Genomic DNA, 21,206 nt, shown 5'->3' with positions numbered 1-21,206 from the left:
AGTAGGAGGTAGAACAGTGTTTTGTGTAGTATGTTATGCCAATTGAGGTTGATGTTCCCTGTGACTATGGTCCTGAGCCCACAGGTTCAACTACTCAGTCCCTCTGGGTAGGTGGCTGTGACCAAGCAGTAACTATAATCTTGCCCCTTGTCAGCTCCACTATACACCTGGGGATTCAGATCCTACACATAAAGTTATAGGACCATTGTCTGCCAACCCTATACATGTTCTTGGGTACACTCCGCACTTCATAGACATATCTAATAGTTCAGCTTGACCTCCCATCTATCCACCCACATACCCATGTTTGCCTTCACTGATCACGCCATACTATATGTGCAAAAGGGTTCATCTTTGTTGTCTGTACTTCCCACGTACCTCTCTATGTCTTTCTCTTCCTCAATGCTACTATATTGGTCACTCACATTTGGTACATTGCCCTTCTCTTCACCCAAATCAATACTTATCTCTATCTATCTAACAGCCTTTCCTTCCCTCCCCTCCCATCCCTGGTAACCAACAAAGAAAATGTCCTTCTATAGATAAATGATTCCTTGACTTTTGCAATAACAGACTAATACAATATTTGTCCTTTTGTGATTGTCTTATTTCACTCAGCATAATGTCCTCCAAGTCCATCCATGTTGTGTGGTGTTTTGCAGATTCTACCTTATTCTTCAGGGTTGCATAGTATTCCATTGTGTGTATATACCATAGTTTGGATATCCATTCCTCAGTTGATGGGCACCTAGGTTGTTTCCATCTTTTGGCTATTGTAAATAGTGAAATGCACTATTTATTCTTGAGTCAACATACATAGTTATATGTGAACTGTTGTCTCAAGATTATGAGTAGTGATAAGACTGCTGGGATGAGAATTTGACTTTGTTCCAGTTGGGTTGTCCACACAAGACACTTAGCCAGTAGAAAATTGGAAATTGTTATAATTTATATAAGATAGACAATGGCCAAACCAGAACATATTACTTATAGAAAGCACATAGTAAACAACCAGGATATATTTGTGGTAAACCAGTCAGTCCCCTCCACTGTTACGAGTACTACATTTAGCATCGTAGAGGTGGTGCCAATTTATGTCTACAAGGAGACCTGCTAACCTTCCCAAATTAGCCATGACCATTTCTTTGTCCCTGAGTGAGCATGCCATAGACCAGACGTCAACAAGTATCTCTCAGCAGGTGTGCCATCAGTTCAGACTGGGTGCTCTCTCTTTCCACAGTGGTTTGATCCACTGTGTTTGTTGGTCTAGCGCTCAAGCAAAAGCATTCAACTGTGGAGCATAACAAATTAAGGATAACATTGAGAAGAATGAGAATTCCAGAAGACTTAATTGTGCTTATGAGGAACCTGTGCATAGACCAGGAGACTGTTGTTTGAACAGAAAGGGGCATACTGCATGGTTTAAAACCAGGAAGTGAGTGCATCAAAGTTGTATTCTTTTACCATACTTACTCAATCTGTATGCTAAGCAAATTACCTGAGAAGCTGGACTATATGAAGAAGACTGCACCATCAGGATTGGAGGAAGGATTATTAACAGCCTGCAATATGCAGACAACAAAAACTTGGTTATTGAAAGAGAAGATGACTTGACACGCTTACTGATGAAGATTAAAGACTATAGTCTGCAGTATGGATTACACCTCAACATAATCAAACTCAAAAAAACTGACTGCCATCAAGTTGATTCTGACTCACAGCAGCCCCTTTGGGTTTCTGAAGTATGGCAAATCCTTATGGAAGTAGATTGCCCGGTCTTCCTCTCATGGAGTGGCTGGTGGGTTTGAATTGCCAACCTTCTGGTTAGCAGTCAAGTATCTTAGGCACTACACCACCAGGGCTCATTACTTCAACATAAAGAAAAAAGTCCTCACACCTGGACCAATAAAAGCAACATCATGATAAACAGAAAAGATTGAAGTTGTTAAAGATTTCATATTACTTGGATCCCCAATCAACACCAATGGAAGTAGCAGTCCAGAAACGAGACATTTTATTTGCAGTGTAGTAAATTACATGATATGGCTTTTCTAGCAGTAGAATTTGTAACTCCCACTTTGTCACAAGTAACTGAGTATCTGCTTGTTAAAGTCATCTACCTGGAGCAAAACAAAGCAATCTTCTGGGAAATTCTCTATCAGGTGTGTAGAATTCTGACGTTGGGATTGGTTAGTTTTGCCATTCTTCCAGGCCCAAAATGAGCACTCCTAGAGGCAGAGAGGATCTCTCTGACTGCTGGCTGAGAAAGATGTGCTGCTGAGGGAAATGTGCTGAGAGAGATAGATGTACTACTGAGAGACTAAGAGAGACGGCCGGCTGAAAGATGACTGGCTGAGAGAGACTGAGCATGTTCCTGAAATTGAATTGTAACCTGTTGCTTCCCTAATGAACCCCATAATCTGTGAGTTCTGTGTGGCCACTGCAGTGAACTATCAAACCCATCAGAAAGGCGGTGGGTGATGCAGGAGGAACGGTTGGTGTCAAGGATGGTAAGAAGGCTGGAGGGTGGCAGCATGTCTGGCCTCCTAAGAACAGGTTATCCTGTGATTTATAATTTTCTCCCTGAGTTTAGAAGAGTCCATTCTATCTTGCAACTCTCTTGACTTCCTCACCATTTAGAAGTTCTGTAACTACACGGTATTTTCCCTCTTTTTGGTTTGTAGTTGTCCTTATTTGCCAATTGTTGTCTCTGATTCCCTGTTTAGAATCTTGTAAGCTCATTTTACTTTGGATATGTCCATAGCTGTTGTTTCTGGGTTATGTCATCTTATGTATTAATGGTTGGTTGTTGTTTGCTATTTTTGGTTCTCTGTTCAAAGGACTCCCTTTAGTACCTCTTGTAAGGTTGGTCTGGTTTAACAAATTCCCTTAGTTTCTGTTTATCTGGAAATCACCATCATATTTGAGGGACAATTTTGCTGAGTATATAATTCTTGGTTGAATATTTTTCTCTTTCAGGGTTTTATATATGCCATCCCATTGCTTTCTTGCTTGCATGGTTTCTACTGAGAAATCAGAGCTTGTTCTTACTGGTTGTCCTTTGTAAGTAACTTTTTGTTTTCTCATGCTGCTTTCAGGATTCTTTCTTTGTGTTTGGTTTTGATGAGTTTGATGATGATATGTCTTGGTGATTTTCTTTTGGGGGTCTATCATGTTTGGGGTTCATTGGACCTCTTGAATGGATATAGTCTCATCTTTCATCATATCAGGGAAGTTCTCTTCCAACAAATCTTGGACAATTTGCTCAGTGGTTTTATTTTTCTCTTGCTGTTCTGGAATTCCAATGACACATAGTTTATTCCTTTTGATGGTATCCCACATGAACCTTAAGCTTTCTTCATTTTGTTTTGATCTTTTTTTCTGATTGATCCCTTTCCTAAGAAATATTTAGGGATTTGTCTTCAATCTCAATAATTCTGTCTTCCATTGCATCAATTCTACTCTTTTGCCCTTTCAATGTGTTATCTAATTTTGATAATTTATTATTAATCTTCTGGATTTCTATCTGTAGATTTAGAATCATTTCTAATTTTTCATTTATTTTGTTATTTTGTTCTTGTATTTTCTTCCAATATTCTTCTAGGGTTTTGTCTGTGTTTTCTTTGGTCTGTCTCTCAATCCTTTGGAGATACCTAAATATAATTATTTTGCATTCCTTATCAGAGAGTTCCAATGCTGCTACTTCCTCAGGAATGTGTTCTGGGTCTGTATCCTGCTCCCTTGTTTCTTCCACTTTATCTTGCTTCTTTTTGTGGCCTGTGATGTTCTGTTGTCTCTGACACATCGTTGTGTTGTTGTATTTAGTTCTCTGTTAACTGTGAAGAGCAGTCAATGGTGAATCAGGCTCTTCTTGGTGGTTGTTTGTCATTGGCCTGTTGGTGGGGAAGGGGGCAGTGACTCTCAGTAAGTGAACCTGCAGGTGTTGTGGTTGTAGTTGTGCCATATGGGGACTGTTGCTATCTTCCACTCATTTAGACAAAAATATCAATTGAATAACAATCAAAAAAGTAAAAGCAAATGGACAAAACACAGACTCTGTAATCATTCAGGAATAGTAACCACAAAAAAAGAAAAAGGGAAAAGAAAAAAAAAATCAGTATCTGGGGATTGGGCAATTAGAGAGAAAAAGTAGAGAAGGAGAATAATGAAGGAAAAAAATGGGAAGAATGCAAAAAGAAAAGCAAGGAATGGGGTTAAGCATGAGGGAAAAAAAAAAAAAAAAAATTGCAACCAGGAATAGGAAAAAGAAAAAAAGCTGAAAACTAGAACCTGGGAGGGGAAGAATAAAGAATAGTAGTAAAAAGAACAAAAGCAATTATAATAATAACAGTTTTAAAACAGACAAAAACAAACTAAAAAACAGAAAAAAAGAAAAAAAAAAACCAGGGCAGGGCCGGGTAGGATACCCAGGCTTCGTTCAAGCACACAGACTGGGATGGGATTCCTGCTGGCCCAGAAGGTGAATGGGAGTGTGGGATGGCTGCACCTCTGTTTACCAAGAGGGTGTGGGATATAAGAGTAACAAAGGGAATGTTGCACCCTTCCCCTTGTCTGTGTCTGGAATGTCCTTGCGGTTCCCGGCAAGTGGATCCTGTTCTTAAGTACCTGGAATCTGGGAGAATGCTATTGGTTTAAATATCCAAAATGGTCAAACCACTTGTAAACATTCAAAATGGCTACACCCTCTGGTCAGGTAAAAATCCACAGTTCAGCATGCCTTCATCTCCACTGCTTCCCCTTTTATTCCGCAGCCACCAGAGCACTCCTCCGTGTAGTCCCTAGCTAGCAAGGCTGATTTTTAGGTTAATTCTTAGGTCCTACCACCACTCGGCAATATCCAAGCTGTCTGTGCTGTGCCATCAGGATCGCTGCCAGACCGCAGGTCCGTATGTCTCCTTTTTTGGTGTTTCCATGCAAATTCTTCTGCTAGTTGAAGTTTAGTCCACTTCTATATCCTTTCCTTCAAAGCTCAGGGGTCCAGGATTATCTTCTGTATCTTTGGTAATTGCTTCCCCTTTTATCTAGTGAACATGGTCTGTGCAGTCTTTCTGCCATCTTACTGGAACTCCCCAAGTACTGCAAATTTTGAGTTAACTATATGTTGTTCTTTTTGTTAGGTGCCATTGAGTCGATTCCTGCTCATAACAATCTTATGTACAAAACAACAAAACAAATTTTTGTGCTTGTGGACTTGTTTTAATTTTTTTCAGGTTCAATTTAAACTTGAGTAAGAGCAGTTGACATTCTGTTCCAGTGTTAATCCTGGGCTTGTTCTGATAGATGATATTGACCTTCTCCATCCTCTCTTTGTACAGATGTAGTCAATTGGCTTCCTGTTTGTTCCATCAGTGAGGTTCCCATGTATAGTCACCATTTTTGTTGTTGAAAAAAAGGTAATTGCAATGAATAAGTCATTGGTCTTGCCAAGTTTTATCAAGCAATCTCTTGTGTCATTTCTATAACCAAGGCCATATTTTCCAACTACTGATCTTTCTTCTTTATTACCAACTTTAACATTCCAATTGCTAGTAATCATGAGTGCATTTTGTTTGCATGTTTGATCAGTTTTAGACAGTAGAAATTCTTAAAAATCGTCAATTTCTTCATGTTTGGCTTTAATGGTTGATGCATAAATTTGATTAATAGTAGTATTAACTGGTCATGGGGACATATGGGCATATCAGTGTTAGCATTGTCTTTCAGGATAGATCTTGAAATTTTTTTTTCATGATAAATGCAACACTGTTTCTCTTCAATTTGAAATTTCTGACATAGTTGATCATGTTATTTCATGGATGAAATACCAGTCCATTTCAGCTCACTAATACCTAGGATATCAATCTTTCTGCATTCCTTTTCATTTTTGACAACTTCCAATTTTTCTAGATTCATACTTTGTACAGTCCACATTCTGATTGTTAATAGATGTTTGCAGCTGTTTCTTCTCCTTTCGTTTTGTGCTGCACCAGCAAATGAAGGTCTGGAAAGCTTTACTGTATCCATATCATTAAGGTTGACTTAAGAAGCAGCTCTTCCCCAGTTCTATGTTGAGTGCTTTCTAACCTAAGGGACTCATCTTCTGGCACTATATCAGATCATGTTCTACCACTATTCATAAGGTTTTCAGTGGTTGGTTTTTTTTAGAAGTAGATAACCATATCTTTCTATTTTGTTTTAGTCTGGAAGACTGCTGAAACCTGTTCATCTTGGTACCCTGGTGGTATTGGAAATACCAGGGGATTAGCTTTTAGCATCACAGCAAAATGAAAGCCATCACAGTACGTCAAACTGACAGATGAGTAGTGAAGTACCATATAACATCCATTTTTTTAAAAAGAAAAAAGAAAACAAATCAACTTCACTGCCATTGAGTCAATTCTGACTCATAGTGACCCTCATTGGATTTCCAAGGTTATAAATCTTTGTGGAAGTAAATTGCCCCATCTTTCTTCTGGGAAGTGGCTGGTGGGTTCAAGCCACTGACCTTTTGATTAGGAGACAAATACTGTAACCGCTACACCACCAGAGCTCCTTTAGAGAGAAAAGGATTGTTATCAGTAAATATGAAGAGACAGAAAGACATTAGGAAGTTAATAGGCTAACCAGTATAGTCAGACTTACCTATAACCATAATTACTAGGATTATTTAGTCATGGTTTTATATTAAAATATGTTGTTGTTGTTTGCCATCAAGTTGGCCCCAACTCATAGCGACTCCTCCTTGGGTTTCCGAGGCAGTATCACTACAGAAGTAGGAATGCCCAACCTTCCTTCCGAGGAGTGGCTGGTGGGTTTGAACTGCCAGCCTTCTGGTTAGCAGTCAAGTGCCTTAGCCACTATGCTACCAGAGCTCCTTAGTCACCCTTAATAAATTAAATGTTGTACTCACCCTGTAGTCTTTTAGCATAACTTCTGTTTTCCTGAGTTCTTTATTTTAATTCATCCTTTGGTTGAATTTGATTTGATCCACAGCATCTGCTTTCCTGAGTCTTTAATTTTTTTTTATTATTTTTATTTATTTATTTTCCCCTTCACCCAATTAATATGTATCTACTGTCTAATTATGGTTTACAGTACTTTCCCCACCCAACCCAGTGATCATCAAAGAGTATTTCTTGGAAGAGGGTGATGAATTCTTTGTTTTGATTCATCTCTTGGTCATATTTTATCCTCAAGTAGTTTTCTTCCTCCTCCATGATCATGTGTTTGTATTGAATTGCTTAATGTTTTTTTTTTTTTTGCTTTGTTACTTTACATTATTTTTGCACTTTTTTAAACAATAAATTTCAATATTTTTATGGATTGAATTTTGTTCCCTTAAAGATATCTTCAAGTCCTAATGCTGTTACCTGTTCAAGTGACCCTGTTCAGAAATATCATCTTTGAAGATGTTATCAGTTAAGTTTAACATGTGGTGTTAGTGGAGTAGGGTGGGTCCTAGTCCAATCTGAGTTGTATGTTTAATAATAGGAAGAAGAGACAAAGAAAGAGGGAAAGACAGCTTTGTGCTGACTGAGGTAGAGAGGGAGTTATGCTTCAGATGGAAGCTAAGAAATACGTGGAGCTACCTGGAAGTTGGAGCTCTTGTGGTGTAGTGCCTAAGGCATTTGACTGCTAACCAGAAGCCTAGCAGTTCAAACCCAATGGCCACTCCTCAGAAGGAAGGTTGGGCAATCTAGTAGTGATACTGCCTCAGAAACCCGAGGTGGGGTCTCTATGGGTTGGATCCAACTTGATGATACTGAGGGTTTTTTTTTTTTTTTTTTTTTTGTACCTGGAAGTTGGGGAGACAAGAAAGGATCATCTCTTAGAACTTCCATGGCCTTGTTGATACCCCCTATTTTGTGATATTTTGTTATGGCACCCCTAAGAAACTAAAACAAATAAAATACTAGTTGTTGTTGAGTTGATTCTGACTAATGGCGACCCCATGTGTTGTAGAGTAGAACTGTGCTCCGTAGGGTTTTCAGTGGCTGATTTTTCAGAACTAAATCACCAAGCGTTTTCTTTCGAGGCACCTCTGAGAGGTCCTGAACTTCCAGTCTTTTGGTTAGCAGCCAATCTTGTTAACCATTTGTACTACCCATGGACTCTAAATAAAATATGATAAGTGGTATTATGGGGGTAAATGGAACAGTAGGGGCATCTCATTTTCTTGGGAGGGGAACATGAGGTTAGGATATTGTCTCTTATATTACTCAGTTTCTTCTACATAAAGCCCCACGTAAGTTTGTTTTTTCTTTTTTTAATAGATTTTGGTGACCACTAAATAGAGGTCAGTAGTACAGATTTCAGTCAGTATGTAGCTGTGATAATTTTTAATAATGTATCATTGAAACAAAATAACCAAAGGAAATCTTTTGTTTTTGAAAACTTGACTTTTTTTTGCCCTTTGAAAGTTACTTGGTAGACCAGATCCATTTTCGTTGATCAAAATATATTGGTAAACACTTAAAGTATATTTAAAGGTTTTCTTTTGGCCTTTTATCTGTTGGATTCTATTTAATTTTTCTTGGTTTTAATAATTTAGCTATCACTGATTCTATTATTTATTTGTAAGAATAAACTCGGTGAAAAAATTTTCTCTCACTTTTGCCATTTATGAATAATGTTTCTGCTTTTCTATATTCTTGTAAAATTTTTCTTTAGTTGTAACACATAATATGTTGTCCTAAACAGTGGAGTTTTATACATTGAGCAGTGTAGATTACTTTATGATATAATGTGTTGTTATAGAAGGGTCCCTGTACGCTTGTTTACACTTCTGATGGCCATCTTGCCTGGATCCAGGCTCCCAAGGGAGTAAGGCCAGATTGCTATATGTAGCTGCAAGTAGATTTTCCTGTCTGCTGTTACAGCTGGTGTGATTCTTTGTATCTGGTACCTGTTTGAAAATGAGATATTTATTTATACCGTAATAAATATCCAATACACCAATATGAAATATTTTGAGAAAGATAATGAAGGAAACTAATGTAGTGGTAGAATAAAAATGAAATGCTCACTTAGTTCATTGTATTACCCTTCCTTATTAAAATGAATTCATATTTTGATCCTTCAGAGAAAATATCAGGATCCTCATTCTGATCCTGTTGTCTGTTGACAGTTGGGTATTGTACTTAAAAATATTCTGTAGGTCAGCTGTTAAAATCTCAGTCATTGTACAGTTCATAATCTCAATCTGAAAGTTCCCTTCTTCTTTCATCTACACCTTTGAAGGATTTATCTGCTTGTAGCATTAAGTAGGAGTCTCTGATGGTACACATAGTTAAGTATACTTGGCCAGTAATCCTAAGGCCACACCCAGTGGCACCTTGAGAGTAAGACCTGATGATTTGCTTATGCAAAGTCTCAGCCATCAAAACACTATGAGTACAGTTCTACTTTGCAGCACATGGGGTCACCATGAGTCAGAATGACTCCATGACAACTGGTTTGGTTTTGTCCTTTGAATGACTGATGAAGTTGAGCATCCTTTCATTCTCCTGTCAGGCACTTGTATATCTTTTTTAGAGAAATGTTTATTCACATACATTGGCCAGTTTTTAATTGGGTGGTTTCTCTTTTTGTTGTTCATTTTTAAGAGTTCTTTATGTATTCTGGATACTACACTCTTACTACTATCCAGTGGAAGACCCTCAGTGGGATGAATTTACATAGTGTCTGAACTATATGCTCAAACATAGCAGCAATTGTGAGGATGGCACAGGCAAAAATGTTCCATTCTGTTGTACATAGAGTTGCTGAGTGAGAACCCATCTGACAGAACCTGATGATGAAATACCTTTACCAGATACATAATTTTTTCTCATTCTGGAGGTTGTCTCTTTACTTTGTTGCATAAGTCCTTTGATGCACAAAATTTTTAATTTTGTAAAGTCGAATGTAAAGTCTAATATGCTTTTTTTTATTGCTGTGTTTTGGTGTCATATCTAAGAATCTCTTTTCAAATCCAAAGATAAAGGTTGTTACGTATGTTTTCTTCTAAGAGTTTTATATAGTTTCACTCTTCTACATAGATTGTTGACCTATTTTGAGTTAATTTTTCTATGTTGTGTAAGTTAGGATTCCAATTTTATTCCTTTGCGTGTGGATAAGTATATCAGCACTGCTTTTGAATGAGAATATTCTTGCCTCATTGAATGGTTTTGACACACTTGTCTAAAATCAGTTGACATACATAAGTTTATTTTTGGACTCTCAATTCTATTACATTGGCCTGTATGTCTTATATTTATGTAAGTACCATTGTGTTTGATTACTGTATCTGCATGAAGTTTTGAAATCAAGAAGTGTGCTTTTCCAACATTTGTTCTTTTTTTTTTTTTTTTTTCCAAGATTGTTTTGGTTGTTTGAGGTTCCTTAAACAATTTAATATGGACTTGAAGATCAGGTTTTTCATTTGTATAAAAAGGCTGTAGGAATTTTTACAGAGATTGCATTGGATCTTTAGATTGCTTGGATAATATTCCTTAACAGTATCATTAAGTCTTCCTATATATGGACATGAATGTTTTTCATTTATTTAGGTTTTTAATTTCTTTCAGCAATGTTTTGTTGTTTTCAGCTCATGAATCTTTAACCTTCTTGGTTAAATTTATTCCTTAATATTTTATTCGTTTAGATACTATTTTTAATGGAATTGTGTTATTATTGTCCTTTATGGAAATTGCACTACATCAAAGAACTTTTTGTGTGATTTATTTAATATATTTTAAACCTCTCACCTTTTCACCCTTGAACATAATAATAGGTGGAAATTTTCTGGCGCTGTGTAGATTACATTTCCTGAAGAGATAACATGACTCGCAGAGTTCTTAATTGATTGAATTAACTTCTTGATCAGTCTGTAAAGTAAATGAGGTGGTTTAGTGCTTAATTGCTAATATTTTGGTTTCTAGAAGCTTTAATTGCCCTTTATATTTTTTTTTATTCAAGATTCACATTGACTCAGGAGTATCATTTGTGCCAGAATCTATGAAATTTTTGTTGACTTACTTAATAGCTTGCTTCCAAACCAAACCCACTGCCATTGAGTTCATTACAACTCATAGCAATGCCATGGAATTTTCAAGGCTGTAAATCTTTATGGGAGCAGACTGCCTCATCTTTCTCCCATGGAGTGGCTGGTGGGTTCAAACCACTGACCTTTTTGGTTAGCAGCCAAATGCCTTAGCCATGGCACCACCAGAGCTTCTAATAGCTTGCCAGCAGGGTAAAATCTTTATCCCTTCACAGTTATTTCCTACTTTGATAAATTCCTATTGATATAATTATGTGATTATTTAAACAAGATAAAATACAGTAAGATTATTGTAGAAATTCAGAGAATAGTAAAAGGAAACTGTATATGTGTGCATAATAAGAAAGGTATACTAAAATATCGTACTGAATAAAATATTGCAAAAAAATCAGGGCAGCTGCACCTGACCTTCTCTAACTTCACAAGAGGGAAGCAGGATCAAGATCAACAACCCAAGCCTGATTCTTATGAGGGAGAGATCAGCCATGCCTATACCATCCGACTCTTTTTACCAAATCTAACACTATGTCCCTGCCACAACACTCTCTACTTTTCTCCTAAGTTTGATAATTCATTGAAATGGCCATATAGACCTCACAGACAATACTTATGATTATGGATTTATTAGAGAAGTAACAGGTTAAAATTCAGGATTAGGAACTCTCAGGATACAGTTGTTCTATCAGGATAGCTTCTCCTCAACTGTGCCTGTGGGCACACCTAATCTCTGGTCCTCAGCCTCCAGCCCTGTGACCCTTGGCCTCTGCCCAGCTCAGGCAAGTGTTATAAAGCTTTTGTAGTTCTGCTGTAGGTGCCCAAAGAGCATCCTACTTTGGCATCAAGCTTTCTGCCCAAAGGCATTCAACGTTCTTGCTTCATGAGTTGGGAAGACCACTGGTCGGTCTTGTTCCAGTCTCTTGGTTCTGCTGCTTCTGCTGCCACTGTTTCTCTGCCACTGCTTCGTGCTGTCTCTGGTGTCACAGCTCTCTGTCTTCTGGAATGAGCAGGCTTAGTACAGGAATTTAGAGTCCAAAGGATGTGCTCCACTCCTGGCTCTTCTTTCTTGGTGGTAGGACGATATACCTTTCTGCCTCTAAGATGACTCGTTTTGACCCTAGTGGCATGGCAAAACTGACCATTCCCCACATTAAAGTTCCATACAACCACACAAGAGTGCTGTGTCCCATATGTACATTATTAGCAGCTATCCAATCCTCTTTTTGGGCCATAAGAACTTCACATTTGCATAGTCCTACCTAGTCTTCTGGGAGCTCTGGTAGCATAGTGGCTAAGACACTTGCTTGCTCACCAGAAGGCTGGCGGTTCAAACCCACCAGCCACTCCTCGGAAGGAAGGTTGGGCAATCCTACTTCCGTTGTGATACTGCCTCGGAAACCCAAGGAGGGGTCGCTATGAGTCAGGGCTGACTCGACGGCACATAACAACAACAACAACAACAACCTAGTCTTCTGGTGGGAGTCACAAAAACCATGGCTAGAAGGGTCATGCCAGGCAATTCAGTACACTGCAATCTTAGATAAGTACCTGTTTGATAGACCAGTTAGTACTGTACTGATTAATAGATTCCACTGCTTGATTTCCAGTCTGGAGGTTGTATCTTTACATAGAGTCACAATTCCTATAAATAAAATGTTTTATTTATGTGATGTTTCTCTTATATAAATTTTTTTCAGGGCTTAGAAGTGGCTATAGATACTGAATTTGGATTACTGAGTGTTAAGGTAAACAAAGAGTATTAAATAAGTCCTGTTAAATATTTTTTTTGGGGGGTATTGAATATATAACAGTTTAATGTAAAGTGAACACTAATAAAGAATATGGGAAATAACCTCACTTCTCAGAAATAAAACAAAGAAAACTTAATGAAAATGCTTGTACATTGTTTTCAACAATTTTGGGTATATTTTATAGTAAATTTTATTGATTTTACTTTCAGTTTAATAAGATTATTATTTCACTTTGTATAACAAATATATTCATGGTTGTGGTAGTTAAGATTATGTGCCAACTTGGCTGGGCCTGGTTTTGAGTGGCTAGGCAGTTGGATGGATGTAGTTATTTCCCATGATGAGAGTGGTAATCAACTCCATGGTGGAATCTGTAGTGAGCAGCTTAGTAGCTGCCTTAGGGATGTGGTCTGCTCCCGGTATATAAGGCAAAGCTTTAGGAATGGTCTGTAGCTTTAGGCACCCTTGAATCCTACATGTAGCTGAGCTGTTGTTCAGTAGCCTGCCATGTTGTCTGCAGATCTTGGGACTCTTAATGGACTGGAATCAGTGGTCTGTCATATGGTTTGGTAATCTTGGGATTGTGGCATTTTACTTGTCAACCATGGATTTGTCAGCTTGAGCAGCCAGCAGCTACCTGAGTGAAGAAAGCCTCCAGCTTCAGTGGGCTGGAAGTAAGAGGCAGAGCTGAATCCTGAGGTCGAGGGACTTTCCTGCAGCCCCTAGAGCTTGGCACTTTGAACTTGACTTCTAGCCTCCAAAACTGTAAGAGAATAAACTCCTGTTTGTTAAAACCACCCATTTGTGCTGTTTTCTGTTAGAGTAGCACTAAACTAAAAAACAAACTCTGCCATTGAGTCAGATCCGACTCATAGTGACACCTCCTTGGGTTCCAGAAGTGGTATCACTACAGAAGTAGATTGCCCAATTTTCCTTCTGAGAAGTGGCTGTTGGGTTTGAACTGCCAGGCTTCTGGTTAGCACTCAAGTGCCTTAGGTGCTATGCTACCAGAGCTCTTAGAGCAGCACAAGAGGTGACCAAAACAGTGGTATGTTTGAAGTCAGAATCAATACTCTAACAGTTAAATATGTCAAATACAAGTATTAGTTTATATTAATGTTAGGAATAATTTCAGTTGAATACTTTTTGCTGAAGAAAAATTAAGTTCCTTGTTTGCTTGCTTGTTTTCTGACTGACAACTATTCCAATAATTAACCACAATTTTTCTTTTTCAGTTATTATGTCATCTCTGTCCTTTCCTGAATGGTCTCTATCTGCTAAATCACTAATTTTCACTTTCTGCTCTTTGGCCAGATTACTCTGTCTCCCTCACTTCCATCTCTTTTCTTTTGCCTTTTTCTTTGACTCAGGTCAGTGTTTAAAACACTTCAAATCTTTTACTCTAATGCAGGGTAAGATGACTGCCTTCCTCTCACCTTCTTCTAGACATGCTTATGCTCTGTGACTGATTCATTGGGAGCCATTCTCAATTTTTAATTCGAGGTTGGAAACAAGTGAGATTACATTTCTCCCTAAATTGTAGAGTAGAGGTTGTTTAAGTGGCACAGTTGAGGTATCTCTGTCCTGACCACACTGATGCTTGCCTGGTTTTGCATAGGCAGAGGTTTCTTTGCTGTGGGAATACATCTTTATAGAGTTGATACTTCTAAAACTTTGTCAGATGAAATGGATGGTCCAAAGAGTAAGATAAATCTATACAGAAGCTAGAATATTACCTTCCCTACTCCAAGCCAGAAAAAGAATATTACTAGCACTCCAGCCCACATGTATTGTATCATGGTCATTATGCCTCTTAGCCATCCTTTTGTCTGCTGCAGAGTAACCGTTATCCTTGCTTTTAGCACAGTAGCTTCACTTGTTCCTGTTTCTGATCTTTATTTATGTAAACAGAATCATATGTCATGATTTTCTATGTAGTTTCTTGCACTCAGCATTATATTTGTGATGTTCCTCAATGTTGCTATATGTAAATGTAGTTTATTCATTCTTATGGCTATATAGTATTCCATCATATGAATTGTTAGGTGCCATCAAGTTGACTACAACTCATACCAACCCTGTGTATAACAGAACAAAACACTGCCTGGTCCTGCGCCATCCTTGCTATACTTGAGCCCTTCATTGAGCCACTGTGTCAGTCCATCTTGTTGAAGGTCTTCCCCTTGTTTGCTGACCTTCCACTTTAGCAAGCATGATATCCTTCTCCATGGAATGGTCCCTTCTGACAACATGACCAGAGTAGGTGAGACAAAGTCAGGCCATTCTCGTTTCCAAAGACCATTCTGGTTGCACTTCCCCAGGACAGATTTGTTCGTTCTTCTGGCAGTCCATGTTATTTTCAGTATTCTTCACCAACACCACAGTTCAAAGGCGTCAACTCTTCTTTGCTCTTTCTTATTCATTGTCCAGCTTTCACATGCATATGAAGGTACTGGAAATACCATGGTTTGGGTTAGGGGTACCTTAGTCTTCAAAGTGACATATTTGCTTTTCAACACTTTAAAAAGGTCTTTTGCAGCAGATTTTCCCAGTGCAATAACAAGTCTTATTTGTTGACTCCTGCTTCCCTGAGTGTTGTTTATGGATCCAAGTAAAATGAAATCTTTGACAACTTCAATATTTTCTCCTTTATTGTGATACTGTTTGTTGGTCCAGTTGTGAGGACTTTTTTTTTTTCCCCCATGTCACGTGTAATCACTACTGCAGACTGTAGGTCTTTAATCTTCATCCATAATATGAGTACGTAGTTAAGGTTATGTATCAATTTGGCTGGGCCTGGTTTTAAGTGGCTGGGCAGCTAGAAGTAGTTATTCTCCATGATGAGACTGGAAATCATCTCCATGGTAGCATCTACTGTGAGCAGCTTAGTAGCTGCCTTAGGGATGTTGTCTGCTTCCAGTATATAAGAAGCAGCTTTGTGAAAAGCCTAGAACTTCTGGCATTCTTGGACCCTGCTTGTAACCGAGTCTTCATTCAGCAGCCTGCCATGTTGCCTGCCAGTCTTGGGACTGTTACTGGACTTGAACTAGTGACCTGCTGTGTTGTTTAATAATCTTGGGACTGTGCCATTTTGTTTGTTGATCTTGGGTTATTCAGCCCTATCAGCCAGCAGCTGACTTAGTTAAGCCTCCTTATGCTAGGGTCTCTCTGCCCATGTTTAGTCAAGGATGCACTCCACTCCTGTTTCCACATTTTAGGTATCTGTCAGAGAAGCACCCACCCTCTTGATACTAATTTCTGTTTTGGTTACCTAGTGCTGCTCTGATAGAAATATACCACAAATGGGATGGCCTTAACAAACAGGAGTTTATTCTTACAATTTGGAGGCTTTAAGTCCAAGTTCAAAGTGACAACCTCTAGGGGCTGGGTGAAAGCTCAATCTTGGGGTCCAGCTTTGCCTTCTGCTCCTGGCCCACTGGAGCTAGAGCCCTTTCTTCACTCAGACAGCTACTGGCTGCTGAGGCTGAGAAGCCCCAAGGTTGACAAATAAAAAGGCACAGTCCTGATGTTACCAAACCACATGGCAGGCCATTAACTTAAGTTCATTGTAAGTCTCAAGGTCAGCAGAGCATAGCAGGCTGCTGAGCAATGACATCACAATATGCAGGATCCAAGTATGACATAGGCTAGAGACTGTTCTCAAAGCTTCTCCTTATATACAGGAAGCAGACCACATCCCAAAGGCAGCTACTCAACTGCTTGTGGTAGATCCCACTATGGAGTTGATTGCTAGTCTCATCATGGGGAATAACTACCACTAGCTGCCCAGCCACTCAAGGAGGCCCAGCCAAGTTGACACACTAACATAACTACCACAGGTGCAGTATAGTTTAACTTTTAAGGAGCCCTAGTAGCACAGTGGTTAAGTACTAGGCTGATAATCAAAATGTTGACAGTTTAAACCCACCAGACACTCTGTGAAAGAAGATGTGTCAATCTGCTTCTGTAAAGATTACAGTCTTGGAAACCCTATGAGGTAGATCCACTCTGTCCTTTAGGGTCATTATGAGTCAGAATCGACTTAACAACAATGGCTTTTATAGTTTAACTCTGCATTTTTCTGATAGCTAATGAAGATCAGCACCTTTTCATTTATTCATTTGCCTTGGGTTTACATTCTTGTAAAATGCCTGTTCATGTCTTTTTTATTTTGATTTTTCTGATTTATTAATTTATAGATGTTTGAATACAATACAAAGGCTTGAATACAACTATTTAGTAAGATTAAGTATTGTAAATATTTTTCCCACTGTGTGAGAAACCAGAAGTTCTACTTGATCAACTTCATATCCCTGTAAGATCCTTGACCTTGATCTTGTTCCATAACTGTATTGTTCTTCCTGATGGAGACAGAAAGTAGACTGTGTGCATGTGTACAGATTTACACAAGTCCCATAGGTTATTGTTTTACTTAAAAATCTTTGTCAGATAATTCTAATGGTGATGCAATGGTTAAAGCACCTAGTTGCTAACAAAAAGGTTGGCAGTTCAAACCTACCAGCTGCTCCATGGCAGAAAGGTGTGACATTCTCCTTCTGTAAAGATTTATAGCCTTGGAAACCTTATGGGGGAAGTTTTACTCTGTGCTGTAGATCCACTATGGTCCAGAATCAACTTGAAAGCTATAGGTTACTATTTTATTATTATTATTATTATTATTTGGTTTGTTTCATCTTGGTATTGTTGATTGTCTTTTCCCATTTTTCCATTCAATTTGAGATTTTCCTGGTTCTTCATATGGTTAGTGATGTATTTTGAGTACTGTCTTATGAGACTCTGGATCTCATTTAAACTTTTGTTTTAAGAGGGTTTCTCTGCTACAGGGGAAGAGGGGCAGTCTTATTACTGCCAGGTGGAGGTGGAAGTCCTGGTTCTCCATTTGGCTTTTGTTGACATCTAGTGGAGAGGGGGTCCTCATTACGTCTGGGTAGCAGTGGAAATTCTTAGGCCCCATTGCCAGTTGCCATCAAGTGTGTTCTGACTCCTATGGTCCCATGTGTGTCAGAGTAAAACTGTGTTCCATAGGATGTTTTCTGGAAGTAGATTACCAGGCATTTCTTCTGAGTTACCTTTTGAGTGGATTAGAATTTCCACCTTTTTGGATAACAGATGAATGTGTTAACCATTTGTATTACTCAGGGACTTCAGCAGCCCACTATTTTCTATCTAATATAACCCTAGCCTCTATAGGCAGAGTTGTCTCCTTACTGCTTCCCTTGTGGCTTCCACTGACATGGAAAGATGAAAAGGATGGTCTCCTTTCTGCTAGATAGTGAGAGTCATGACTCTCCAATGGCTTTTGTCCAACAACATCCTAGTGAGGAGAAGAGGTATTGCCTCATTATTGTTGGTGGGAGAACGTGGAAATCCAAGCTTCATCTTTGGTCTCTGCTGGTGGTGGGGGTGAAGGTCCTGGCTCCCCATTTAGGGGTGAGAGAAGTTAAAGCTCCTCATGCAGCCTTTGCTTGTGAGTTTGGTGGTAGGGCTGTGATTTTTTCTGTGATGTTTGAGTAGAGTAGAGCAGTTACTGTGTAAAAGTCTCCACCCCCACCCCACCCCCAAATCTTGCTTTGCTGCCCATTTCCTCACACTGCGGGTAGAAAGAACAGGCTTTACTCTTTGCTTGCGTTAGTGTTCCTGGATTTCCAGCTTCTCCAGCAAACAGTCTGGGAAATACTTGGCAAAAAGAAAACCCAAGGAACTTGTTGCCATATCATTTCTTAGTTCCCACAGTCTCTAGCAAATTTGCCTCTTTTCCTCCATCTTTCAGTATTACTACACTTTAAAAAAAAAAAAAAAATATTAACAACCAGAATTTCAGAGGTTAATTGCTTGGATGCTAACCAAAATATCAGCAGTTTGAACCCACCAGCCACTCTGCAGGAGAAAGATGTGGCAGTCTGTTTCTTTAAAGATACAGCCTTGGAAACTCTATGTGGCAGTTCTGCTCAGTCCTATAGGGTCATTGTGAAGTGGAATTGACTTGATATCAATGGGTTTGTTTTTTACTTAGTGGGAAGACTGGGGAAATGGACATGTATTCCATCTTTCTGGAATTGAAAATAATGATTATAATTCTAATGTCTATTTTATAACCCTTGGAAATTATAAGGAAAAAATGATTATTTTTTAATGCATATTTGGTCACTCACTTAACAATGAAATGTTTTATGTACTTATTAGTGACAACAACGAATATATTCATCACAGTGGACTTTTAACAGAAATTAATTTTGGATAAAATATAATATTATGCAATTCTATTTATATGAAACACAAGCTAAAAGATTTTAACTCTGTTTAATTTCAGAATCTTTTAGCTGAAAAAGTAGAACAGCTGATGGAATGGAGTTCCAGGCGCTCAATCTTCCGAATGAATGGTGATAAATTCCGGAAATTTATAAAAGCACCACCTCGAAACTATTCTATGATTGTTATGTTCACTGCTCTTCAGCCTCAGCGGCAGTGTTCTGTGTGCAGGTAATTTATGTACCTTCTTTAACATTTAGAAATTATTATCCCAGGCTTATATATTTATTTTATGATACATATGTATAAGATAATTAAACAGTTCAGTGTGTAATCGTATATAACTATGTGCATTTAAAAATAAGATCAAAATCAGTGTATTCTAGAAAATGACTTTGATAAGCTAATATTCTTTTATTGAGGAGATGTAAAATATTTATTGACCAATTTCATATATAGTCATGAAAGCTGATTTATGTTATCTTAATCTCCTGCATAAAGGTAAAGTACTGTATGTGATTCAGATAGTGCCTTGTAACTAACTGTATTTTATCTTATGGGGAATGTACTAGCCCCCACCACACTTCCCTCTTAAATATCTTTTATTTTAACAGTTTCATAGGACTCACTTCTACTTAGGGAAGTTTCTCTACTGAGTTTTCTTTATGTATTCTAGATACTAGTCCTTTTTCAGGTATGTTGTTTGCAAATATTTTCTCTCAGTCTATAGCTTGCCTTTTCATCTTTTTAACAGGGTCTTTTGGAGAAAAAAATACTTTAAATGTGGTGTTACCTAGTATCAGTTTTTATTTTTATACCTCTTAGGTTTGGTGTCAGAACTCTTTGTCTGATCCTAGAAGTGAAAGATTTTCTCCTACTTTTTTGTTCCTAAAAGTGATATCATGTAAAATTTTACATATTGATCCAGTTTGATTTAATCTTTGAATAAAGTATGAGGTTTAGGTACAGGTTCATTATTTGTCAGTGAATGTCTGATTACTTTAGCACAATTTGTTGAAAAAGCTGCCCTTTCTCCATTGAATTGATTTTTGAGGGAGGAGAATGAACAAAAGTGATTAGGGAAGAACTAGTAAATAAATCTAGAAAAAGAGAGTTGTAAGAATAAAGGAGTCCTTAATTATGTCCAAGGAGCTCTGGTGGCACAGTGCCTAAAGCATTTGACTGCTAACCAGAAGGATGATAGTTCAAACCTACCAGCCACTCTGTGAAAGGAAGACTGGGCAGTCTACTTGCATTAAGATTTACCATCTCAGAAACCCAAAGGGGGTCGCTGTGAGTCGAAATTGACTTCATGGCAGTGAGTTTTTTTTTTTGTTTGTTTGTTTGTTTGTTTTTGATTATGCCCATTCTTAAGAGAACACAGTTAGAATTAGACCTAATAAGAGACAATTGAATTGGATAATTAAAATTGGCATAAAGAATGGATATCTTCAAGATTAGATTTAGAAACTCACATTGTGCTGGTGCAGTGTAGTAAATTACTTACTGTGGCTTTTCTACCCATAAGTCTTTGTAAACTCCAGGTGGAATTTGCCATGAGCAACTGAGGAGCTCCTGATTGCTAAAGTTGTCCACCTGGGGTATTTCTGTTGGGAGTGGCACAAAGCAATGTTCTGGGAGGTTCTTGCTCTCTCTCAGGTGCTTAGAATTCTGATGTAATGACTGGTTAGTTTAGCCACTCTGCCAGGCTCAAAAGGAGGCCTCCTAGAGGGAGAAGTCTCTCTCTGACTGGTGGCTGAGAGGGATGTGCTGCTGAGAAGAGACACGCTCCTGAGAGACACACTGTCCTGAGAGACATGTGCTGCTGGGAAAGAGACACAAGAGACATGCATTGCTGAGAGAGACACCAAGGGATGTGCACTGCTGGGAGAGAGACTGTGAGAGACTGTTGGGTGAGAGACAGCGGGCTGAGAGGGACTGAGCATTTTTCCTGAACTTGAATAATAGCCTGGTGCTTCCTTAATAAACCCCATAATCTGTGAGTTCTGTGAGGCCATTGCAGTGAATTATCAAACCCTGACAGTTGGTGTCAGAGTTGGTGAAATGGCTGGAGGGAGGCAGCATGTCTGGCCTCCCAGGAATAGGCTTTGGGCTATTGATGGTGATTCTGCCTTCCTTTTGTG

General features: G+C 38.5%; 1 protein-coding gene across 1 annotated transcript in view; it reads left to right on the top strand.

Moving 5' to 3' along the window:
- LOC103210706 (tumor suppressor candidate 3) overlaps nucleotides 1-21,206 on the top strand; it is a 322,221-nt gene that overhangs the window by 47,186 nt on the left and 253,829 nt on the right. The window contains exon 2 of the mRNA XM_007956618.2: nucleotides 19,124-19,293. Within this exon, the coding sequence (XP_007954809.2) occupies nucleotides 19,124-19,293 (170 nt within the window). The remainder of the gene's footprint in view (nucleotides 1-19,123; nucleotides 19,294-21,206) is intronic.

Source organism: Orycteropus afer, unplaced genomic scaffold, assembly GCF_000298275.1.
Source record: "Orycteropus afer afer isolate SDZICR_OR568_19922 unplaced genomic scaffold, OryAfe1.0 scaffold00640, whole genome shotgun sequence".
NCBI lineage: Eukaryota > Metazoa > Chordata > Mammalia > Tubulidentata > Orycteropodidae > Orycteropus > Orycteropus afer.
The sequence above is the reverse complement of the archived record's forward strand: the minus strand, read 5'-3'. Positions and strand labels throughout refer to the sequence as shown.